Here is a 10,062-nt window from a genome sequence, read left to right on the forward strand (position 1 = left end):
CCCCTGCACCTGCTCCTGCACCTGCTCCTGTACCTGCTCCTGCACCTGCACATGAACCTGTGCTCGTACGTATTCCTCGCCAAGCTCGACGTGCCCCCCAACCTGCTCTAGTGATTGATGATGATACCCCTGCGTCACCCCCTCTCAAGTTCAGAAGGAGTGAGGAGAACATATATGATGATTATGATATGGATCCATTGGCAGAGGTCACCCAATCAATTGCCTCTCTCACCATCCACCCCTTCCACCATCTTTCTGGAGTGACTGGTTGCCCTGGTATTGTCAAGATCCATTATTGTTTTCCCTATGCCAACTTTAAGGTGGTCCAAGCTGTCCTTGGTGATAAGAAGGATACTGTAGAGGTGAGCCTGTCAACTAACAATGTTACCAGGGACTGTTTGGAAGGCATAGTTGACCAACATGAGATGGATCATATTGCCATCCCCAAGTCTAACCAACACATACTTGTGATCCCAATTGATCCGAGATACAAGGGCATAAGAGCAGTGACCAAAGACAACCATGGTCGTCGTTGGTGGGGAGTGATAATTGTGGCTGCTTCAAAGTCACTTAACAATGACAAATTGCAAGAGTATTTGCTTGAAAACAAAATTTAATAATAAATAGAATAATTTGAAACAAATGACATCTACCTGGGGTCCACTTGGTTGTAAGTGCGGCAGTGAACTCTACCATCAAAGTGATCTCAACGACCTAGATCCCTTAATAATTATGAGGTGAATGTGTATGTTTTGTTGAGAAAGAGTGCTCCAATCGAATTATGAATATCCTCTTTCATTCACATGCCCCAGATATCTCATATCAAACATATAAATAATATAAGTATTACTTTATTTCTCTTGATTGATTGATTGATTGATCTTCAATTCGGTAGTCTTGGCTTCAGAGTCTAGTGTGAATAGTTTGGTGTCACCCATAGTGCCATGGACAAACTTAACTCTTCACACATCATACTAATGCTAAAAGGTCTCAGGGTTTAGAGATTTGACATAACCTTCCAACACTTCATTTTCAATTCATTTCACGATTCAAAGTTATATTAATCGATAAAGTGAACAACTATTTAGTTGTAGTTAAAGCTGTACTGTTTGTAATAATAGAGATAAAGAGATATATAATACATAGATAGATAATAAAGAATGGCGATTGAAGGAAGCATCAAGGTAACAGATGCAGAGAGATCACCTTGCGATATCGAGGGATCCATTATGAAGAACTATGGAATACTGGGTCTCTTGAAACGTTTCTGGTGTGTACTCAAGGGTAACAAACTATTCTTCTTCAAGTACAAAGGTGTATGTATATTCAATATCGAACATAACTTGATCATTCACTCATTGCTAATACTAAAATAATCAATCTTTAAAAGGACCTATACGCAAAGGGATTGGTACAGATTGAAGCAAAGACTGTTGTAAAGAAGGTGAATGACAAGGAGTTTGTCGTTGAGAATATGATTGGAAATCACAAGTCGAGAGATGTGTTCTATTGTGACACTGGTTCAGAGTGCAAGACATGGGTCGACATTATACATAGAAACATATCGATATTCAATGGAACGGCCGTCGTCGCCACACCCGTATTCATTCAACAGGTACCTCAACAGGTGATCTATCAAGGTCAACCACCTCCACAGTACTTCCAAGGAGGTCCTCCACCTCCCCAATTCCAGGGCCAGCCACCCCCTCAATACTACCAAGGCGGCCCTCCACCTCCCCATTTCCAAGGTCAACCGCCTCCTCAATTCCAGGGCGGCCCTCCACCTCCCCACTATCAGGGCCAACAATTCCAAGGCTCACCATATCCAGGCGATCCACAGTTCCAGGGACCATACCCTGGACAGCAGTATCAAGGCGATCCAAACTCGCCATTCCAAGGCGGACCTCCACCTCCCCAAACAGGTCCATACAAGCCACCTCCCCAGAACTATCCACCTCCAGCCGAATTGACTCATCAGCCACCCGGTGCACCACAACTCTATCCAGGTATTGACGATGCTACTCCAGTATCACCGACTCAAACAAAGATTTAAGAAGAAGGCCAAAGGCTAGCCAAGACTCCCAACAAGCATAAATAAACGCCAATTGTAATGTAATGTAATGTAATATACGTAACCAATTGTGATTGGCTCTGGCTTGCCTTTTATTGGATTGCCCACATCATTGATGTGTGTTTAGATCACCTTCTTTCCATTGACGTAGACACTGTTGACGTTCCTGTCGTCACCAAGGAAGATGAACTTTTGGAAGATGTCCTTGGGTGTGTCGTCGGCAAACACATCGAATGGACCACCCTGGACGTAGGGATCGATCACCTGGGCATCAAAGTACTTGCCCTCAACAAAGTTGCCCAGCTTATCCTCCATGCAAACTACTTTACTGCCACCAACAGTGGCCAAGTAAAAGGCAGCCTCGTAACCAAGAGTCTTATGAGTGCGATCGCCAAACAACACGGCGTTGGAGCATTTGGTCGTATCACGGACTGCGCTCAGCAACGAGGCACTGTAACCTCCGCTAACATCGCTGCCCAGACCAATCTTGATGTTCTTTGACAGTACCTTGCGCACATCCAATGCACCACTACCAAGAGTGAAGTTTGACTGTGGACAATGAGCAATAGATGCCTCCTGCTGCTTGAACAAGTCCAACTCCTGATCGGAAAGATGGACACAATGTGCCATGATCGTCTTGTTTGTCAACAGGTCAAAGTGTTTGTATACCTGTCAAGTGATTGTAAGTAAGTACATCTGGGCCATCGAACTCGGGCAATGGAGTGGACCACTGACTTACCTCGGCATATGAGTTGAGGTTCGGATAGAGTGACTTTACCCATTGTACCTCATCAAGATTCTCAGAGATGTGTGATTGGACGAGGGTATTCCTCTCGCGGGCCAACTTTCCAAGGTCGTGCATAAGGCTATCGGTACAGGATGGAGCGAATCTTGGTGTGACAATCGGTTGCACTAATGGGTTGCCACGTGCTTGTAGTTGCTCGACAAACTGTCTAGTGTTGCGGATTGAGTCCTCGGTGGTCTCGACGTAGTGATCGGGTGAGTGTCGGTCCATGCACACCTTGCCAATGAAGCCTCTTTGTCCTCGCTCAGTCACAATGTCTGCCAACAACAGACTGGCATCAAGATGAATGGTGGCATAGTAGCAGCAGGTGGTTGTTCCATTCTTTAGCATCCTGTCCACAACCTTGGTGTAGACGTTCTTGGCGAATGAGAGATCGCGGAACTTGGACTCGACGGGGAAAGTGTATTTCTCGAGCCACTTGAGCAGGGGCAGGTCGGTACCAGTTCCGGCGTTATGGTACTGTGGCGCATGGGCATGTGTGTCGATGAAACCTGGTATCAAAAACTTGTTGCCAAGGTTCACTACCTTGTTACTCTCAAAGCCATACTCTTGTTGGATTAAATTGAACTTATCGTCCGTGTCCACATCAGGTCTAACAAAGACGATGGAGCCCAAATGTGAGACTCCAAGTGCAGCGTTATGTAATATTTGCACAGTCTCCAACTCCAACGAATGGATGATCGTTCCTCTGAATACTGATGCAATTGCGCTGATCATGACACAAGAGTGAGTGAGTGATTGATTGATCAAAGTTGATTGAAGCGCGAAACATACCTCGACATCATGCTTATATATATCTTCTCTTTAGTTTCTAGGTACAGTTACTTGTTATTACTTGTTAATACTATCTTGTATGATTGAATGATGAATGTCTGATCAGTCTTTGCTGTCTGTGCTTATGTGTGAGATTATTTGATCATGATTGAGTGCACGGCCCCATCACCAAATCAATTCAATTCCCAATCAATCTTATCTTACTGATGAGGCATTGATGGGGGTCAATCCTTCCATCTTAAGCATTGCATGCACCACATCCTGGATGTGGGAACCAGACAAGGACAAGGACACGTCCACAAACCCAAACGTTATCCATCCAGGACCTTTGAGAATCAATCAGTCCATCAATCACACCCATCTTTTATTATTGTTATTATTAATACTATATATATTTATTCAACAACATTATGATCGATGATATCATATTAAATTATCGTCTCCCTGATAAAGTTGATGAAGCGTGCAGCATACTCTACAGGATCAACAGCCGATATCTCTCCCTGTTGTTGTTGATTAGAATATAAGTTAGTTACACCATCACAACAACAACAGCAACAACAATATCCAACATCACCTATACCTACTCTATTGAATATCGACTTGTATGCATGCTCCACCTGCTTCCTCAAACTGTACAACATCAGTATATCGATAACGCCCATGAAGTAATACTCGTCCATCGGGTCACCATGTTCATTAATGCCCTGCATACCTCCTTTGTCGTGTTCGAATATTGATATCCTGTGAAGTTGATATATAATTTAGTGTTAGAGAGTGGAGCCTGGCCTGGAGTATGATGTTACATACTTTGGAACCATCAATGGTATGGGACTTTGAACGTTCTGAAGAACGGGAGGGAGGGGCTCGTCGACAGGCTTCAAATAGTCAGAGTCGGTGCGACGGATTGTACCGTTGAGTGAATCGCCAAGATGGCCCTGGCTGTTGGTGTGATGGTGATGATGGTGATGTTGTTGCTGTTGCTGTTGCATCTTCTCCTGCTCCTGGAGGTACTTCTTGGTCTGCGCGATTGACCTGATCTTCCTGGACGCTCGTAGTGTATCCTTCCCCTCATCCTCTGATGAGCTGTAGCTGCTGGTATACTCTTCGCCACTTGATGATCCATCTTCATCCTCTTCGCCACCGGAATGCCCGGTGTTGGCTGTTGTACCAACTGGCTTCTCTACGCTCTCAGCGGCGGGTGCAGGGTCCCTCTTGCGACCAACTCCAATCAAAAGACTGTAGTCCATAATGTTCAACTTGACGAGGAACTTGCAATCCTCACCTAGCTGTTGCATGAACAGCTTCTTCCTGTCGGGTCCAAGATGGATCTTCATGCCCATGCGCCTAAAGTCCAGGTCCTTGTAAGTTGGATGCTTCTTCTTGAGCTCCTCAGGTGTGAGCTCGCGACCTGTTGTCGAGCCTTTGAGATCGAATCGCTGAGTGATGACCTTGGGGGTATAGAACAGGTTCTTCATGACGACGAAGCGCACGTGTCTTCCATTGGCAGGCTTGACCCTATGCAGTCCAAAGAACCTGATCAACAAACTGTTTGGATTGCGCTTCATATGTTCATAATACTCTGGCAACAATGATCTCAATAGTTTGGCTTCTCTCTTTGGTATCGTCTTTAGCACATATTGGCTATCATATGTAAAGAAGAAGATACTACCGCTCTTGCCAGGTGTCGATACTTCGTTCCATGGCTTACATATCGCATGCTTGATTGATTGATCGAATTAGTGAGTTAGTGAGAAGAGTGATTGATTGAATGAAAGAGTGTACATACTTGATAGGTCTGCGCATCAATGTTGAATAGGTTACGCAGCCTTGAGAATGCATGTGGACAATAGTCTTTGAAATCGAAAGTACCTGGTTGTCCCTCTCTGATAATGATTGAATGTTAATGGAATTAATCCACTTCACTCACTCAATCCAATCAATATACTTACACAACTGGCAGTACATGGTGAATGGATGCAAAGAACTGATCGGACTTCTCGTTGATGTTGTTGAGCGATGTGCTTGTGATGCAGTTGAGTATACCTGTTTGGATGGTTCGCATCAGGAGCCATGATGCATGACCCTTGAATATGGTCTCGCCAAGTGCGTTCTTCTTGTGCTCCAAATGCAACTTTCTCTTCTTTCTACGCTTGATTCGCTTCTTCTTCAATATCTTCTCGTCGTTGTTGTCTGTCTTCTTCTCCTCGTGCTGTATGGCCTCCTCCAACTCCTTTTCCAGCTTGTCCGACTTCTTTTTCAGCTTCTTGGACTTGGATAATGGTTCTGGCAAGCCTGTACTCAGCTCCAGGTCTGCTGGAGGGATGTATGGCGTGGACATGCGACGCTCAGTGCCCACAGGCAGTCCCAACATATTGACCGAGCTCCTCATGGACGGTCCTCCAGGTTCAATACGCGTGATCTCTGCCGGGGACATGATGAACACTGTAGGTGCACTCTCTTGATTGGTGTATATAACAGGTCGATCATCCTGTGGTGAGTAGCTGATTGCCTGTAATGATCCATCAGGTCGACTGATAATAGTTGGTGTTGTAGCATATACTATTGATGGCGTGCCAATGGGTTGAGGTACAACCAATGTATCATTATCCTTTAGTTGTGACAAAGGTATCTCCACCACTAATGGATCCTGCTGTTGTTGTTGCTGAGGTACATCCAGCCTATTCCTATGATTGCCAATATTACTCTGTGCTCTCATCCTCTGAGTACCCTTTGGAGACACGGGGAATCCCTATATTCATTCATTGATTGATTGGGTCAGGTCACATGTCCAAGGCGAGTTTGACGAAACATAGACTTACATAATACTCATCCTTGTGAATCTTCTTGTCATCTTCGAAATCCAAATCACTTCTTGGACTGTCCTCCGGTCCATTCGGTCGATGCTCCACCTCCTTGTCATGGTCATCATCATCGTCATCATTGTCAACATGATTGATGGTGACTATTGTTGGAGATACTTCAATAGGTGATAAATAATCGAATTGGATTGGACTGATATTCGGTTGTTGTATATGTTGAAGTTGTTGTTCGAGAGTGACTTCATTGTTATCGTACTCATCCTCTCGGTCACCATCACTGCCATCCTCGTGATAGCTAGGTGATTTGACAATGGTCACTTCTTGATTCATTTACACTATCTATCTATACACAATGTGCTATCCGTTCCATAAATATATATGTCTTAATAATTATCTCTAGCTTATTACTATGAATTCTACAATCTACTCTAATGATGCTATACTCTATTCATTCAATCATCAACAGTCATTCATTCAGTCAGTCATTCAGAAAGGAAGTAAAGGGTGTTTGTTAGATTGCTGATAGACATGATGATGATGTGCTAGCTTGTTTGCTTACTTGTTTGGTATCATCCACCATCCACCATCCCCTCTTCAACGCAACAACCATCCATCTCCATGCTTCTTCCAACAAGGTGTGAATCTTATTACCCCTCACATCCAGTCAGTCAGTCTCTCGCATTCTACAACATATTCAACACCCACCATCAATCAGGCATAAAGGGTAGATAGTGCAACTTTGTGTTTGTGTGTGTTGGATGTGTTTGTTTGTGAAGAGATTGCGAAGGTCAGTTGACTTTGACCTTTGATACCTTATTCGGATAACCATTGCAAACAAATAAGACTTACTTATTAATACTATGGACGCGGCTGCTGCTGTCAACGTCTACATCCAACACAACTAAGTTCTTCATCACTAACATCTCCTAATGAACTTTTGTCCCATCTATTATGGGAATCTTATATAAATGAAGTTTGGGATAGTCCCAGAGGTACTTTAAGTGTAACTTCACATATTCTTTCATAAGATGTCTCCGATAATGATCGATACTTCAAATACAATGTCATTGAATTTGGATGGATGGATAGATATTATTAGAGTTGCATTCACCTCCATGGACCATCATGACCTCTACTTGTCAAAAGAATTTTTCTTAATTTTAGTTGTGAGAACACAAAACAACAATCGACACTCTCTCTCCGTGTCTCCCACCCACCCAATACTCACTTGTCTATCTCTACGACATACTTATATAAATATAAATACACACACATACATATACTTATAATTCTACTATAAGTACTTATACTCTTTAAAGATGGGTTGCAATCAATCAAAGAATGAGGATAATCAAAAGGCAGACGAGAGAAAGCGCAATCCTGATGTAAAGGAGCCAATCTCAGCACAGACACCATCAAAGCAGATAGGTGTGCCCATCAAGGAAGAGGAGCAACCAGATGTCTCCTACTCACAAATGAGAGAGATGGACAACGACTACTTCAAAGACATCATCGACAGAACTGCTCAGAAATTCATCGACGTCTCAACCGTTGGTCCAGAGGCTGCTGATGTATTCTTGGAGAGAGAGAAGGATTACAGGTATGTATTGTATTATATTAAATATATGCTTTGTTGTATCTAACTCATTCATTCAATCAATCAATCAAACATATATAGTTCGCAGATTAAAGAGACATCGATTGGCAAGTCAAGCATTCTATACTCTCTACCTCATCTGTCTCAGTCATGCCAGATGGCCAACCTTCACAACCTTTTGTCTCAACCAGTTCCCTTTGACAATGAATTGGTAAGACATGCAGACATAGTTGATCAACTATATATTGTTGTTGCTAACATAGTACACAAACAAACACAGATGACCAAGTGCTCATCAAGTATATCATCGGCGATTGGCAATATCCATGTGAAGGATTGTGGAGAGTTGGTGGTCTTCTTTGGTACATCGCTCAAATAAGTATATTAGATAGATAGACAGACAAGTAGGATAGTATATATTCAAAGAACAATCAATCAATCAATCAATCAGTCATCACTCAACAATCAACACCAACCTCTGCATTGGCTGCAGACAGCAGGAGCATCAGCAGAGGAAGTAACAGCATCAGCAGCAGCATTAAATGTATCCACGACGAATCGTCAATCAATCACTCAACTCATCACTCAACGCATCACCACCTAATCAATCATTGTTATTAAAGCAAAGTATTTACAGGCAAGCAATCACCAGCAGTGACGGCCGTCCAGGTCCTTCATTATTTACATTCGCTTGATCGTTATCATGATATGACACGACGAGATGATCACTTCTTATTATACAGTATATCGGACAGCTGATTGATCTTCTGTCTGAACTCGTTCAGTATTTGATCCTGTTGTGCCATTGCCAATCAATCAATTAGTTAGTAATGACGGATGGAGCGAGGTGTTGGGCCTGTGCCAGGCACTATTAGATCAACTTACCGCTGGCGGGATATCCCCACTCTTGCTACGAGTGTAGCGCGTCCAAAAGGTGATCTGGAAGAGGTAGGAGTGATAGAAGCTGCCAAACTCCTCGCTGAATGACACGTCCAGGTTGTCATTCATGAGGTCGTGCAATAGTAGTTCACGGTTACGCAGATTAGATACGAATGAGTAGAACTCTTCGGTGCCACTCGATGTTGACTTGAACTGGATGATCTCGGCCTGCTTGCCCTGCTCGGCTGCCTTGTACAGCGTGTCGATGATGTGCAGCTTGATCTTGTCCAGCGTGGCGCCGACGTCCTGGCGTGCGCGTGCCAGGGACAGCCGGAACAGTCTCTCGCCTAGAGCCGGCTCAGCCGTGTCGCGAGGTGCCACTGGCAGCTGGAAGTAGTCGATCTCCTTCTGCAGCTGCTTCCACGTGTATGGCTGTGGCGGCTCGATTTCGCCCGTCGACGAGCGATAAAAGTCCAGGACAGCCTCGAACAGGGCCGGCGAGCGATCAAAGAAGAACTCGCCGTTGGCGTCGGGGCACAGCAGATGACTGTTGCGCTCGCTGAACATGACGCCCAGCAGCGTGGTGGGGTGATTGGCAAACGTTGACTTGTACGTCTCGAAGCGGCGACCGCCGACGTTGAGCACGATGCGGTGTTCGCGCTCTTTCAACAGGTGTAGGTTGTGAATCTTGTCGTTCAAGTCGACGGAGCCACGTGACGAGGATAGTGTATCGCGATCCATTATGTTACTGATGCTACTGCTTCGACTGCCACCATCGGCACGACCCAGTAGTAGTCCGAGTCCGCCTCCAAGTTGTGGGTCATCACTCTTTGGCAAAGTCATCGTCGTCGATGTTACAGTCGAACCAGGTTGGCCCCCTGCAGCAGAGGTTGCAGTAATATTCATTTGATTGTTATTATCGCTCATCATAAGTCAATCTTCTTCTCATTCTGTGTCATATCCTATCTCTCTGTATGTTCATGTGTTGTATTGGTATTGTATATGTTTGTTTGTTGCAAGCCTTGGTGTAATTTGAGTGATTGAGTGATTGAGTGTTTGAGTGAGACTGATAGTGAACACGTTAGTGTCTACCCTTGATTGATGTGAATGAATG

General features: G+C 44.2%; 6 protein-coding genes across 6 annotated transcripts; 3 read left to right on the top strand and 3 right to left on the bottom strand.

Annotated features, from left to right (window-relative positions):
* Positions 1 to 425: 425 nt before the first annotated feature.
* Positions 426 to 614, top strand: SAMD00019534_108820 (hypothetical protein; the record flags this gene model as incomplete). Its single annotated transcript, XM_012893911.1, has 1 exon — positions 426 to 614. A coding segment is annotated over one exon (189 nt), but the record flags the coding sequence as incomplete, so codon positions are not given.
* Positions 615 to 1,160: 546 nt separating this feature from the next.
* On the top strand, positions 1,161 to 2,053 carry SAMD00019534_108830 (hypothetical protein; the record flags this gene model as incomplete). The annotated part of the gene is made up of 2 exons (XM_012893912.1): positions 1,161 to 1,316; positions 1,391 to 2,053. 2 exons carry the CDS (start codon positions 1,161 to 1,163, stop codon positions 2,051 to 2,053), a joined length of 819 nt encoding a protein of 272 aa, XP_012749366.1.
* Positions 2,054 to 2,194: 141 nt separating this feature from the next.
* SAMD00019534_108840 (hypothetical protein) lies at positions 2,195 to 3,661 on the bottom strand (the record flags this gene model as incomplete). Its single annotated transcript, XM_012893913.1, has 3 exons — positions 2,195 to 2,740; positions 2,811 to 3,585; positions 3,651 to 3,661. The coding sequence occupies 3 exons, from the start codon at positions 3,659 to 3,661 to the stop codon at positions 2,195 to 2,197; spliced, it is 1,332 nt and encodes a 443-aa protein (XP_012749367.1).
* Positions 3,662 to 4,078: 417 nt separating this feature from the next.
* Positions 4,079 to 6,802, bottom strand: SAMD00019534_108850 (hypothetical protein; the record flags this gene model as incomplete). Its single annotated transcript, XM_012893914.1, has 6 exons — positions 4,079 to 4,153; positions 4,238 to 4,394; positions 4,461 to 5,371; positions 5,440 to 5,536; positions 5,603 to 6,402; positions 6,473 to 6,802. 6 exons carry the CDS (start codon positions 6,800 to 6,802, stop codon positions 4,079 to 4,081), a joined length of 2,370 nt encoding a protein of 789 aa, XP_012749368.1.
* A 959-nt stretch (positions 6,803 to 7,761) lies between these two features.
* On the top strand, positions 7,762 to 8,448 carry SAMD00019534_108860 (hypothetical protein; the record flags this gene model as incomplete). The annotated part of the gene is made up of 3 exons (XM_012893915.1): positions 7,762 to 8,072; positions 8,151 to 8,280; positions 8,350 to 8,448. Coding segments are annotated over 3 exons (540 nt in total), but the record flags the coding sequence as incomplete, so codon positions are not given.
* A 349-nt stretch (positions 8,449 to 8,797) lies between these two features.
* On the bottom strand, positions 8,798 to 9,878 carry SAMD00019534_108870 (hypothetical protein; the record flags this gene model as incomplete). Its single annotated transcript, XM_012893916.1, has 2 exons — positions 8,798 to 8,863; positions 8,955 to 9,878. Coding segments are annotated over 2 exons (990 nt in total), but the record flags the coding sequence as incomplete, so codon positions are not given.
* Between the last annotated feature and the right edge of the window lie 184 nt (positions 9,879 to 10,062).

Source organism: Acytostelium subglobosum (genome assembly GCF_000787575.1).
Source record: "Acytostelium subglobosum LB1 DNA, scaffold: scaffold29, whole genome shotgun sequence".
NCBI classification, from domain to species: Eukaryota; Evosea; class Eumycetozoa; order Acytosteliales; family Acytosteliaceae; genus Acytostelium; species Acytostelium subglobosum.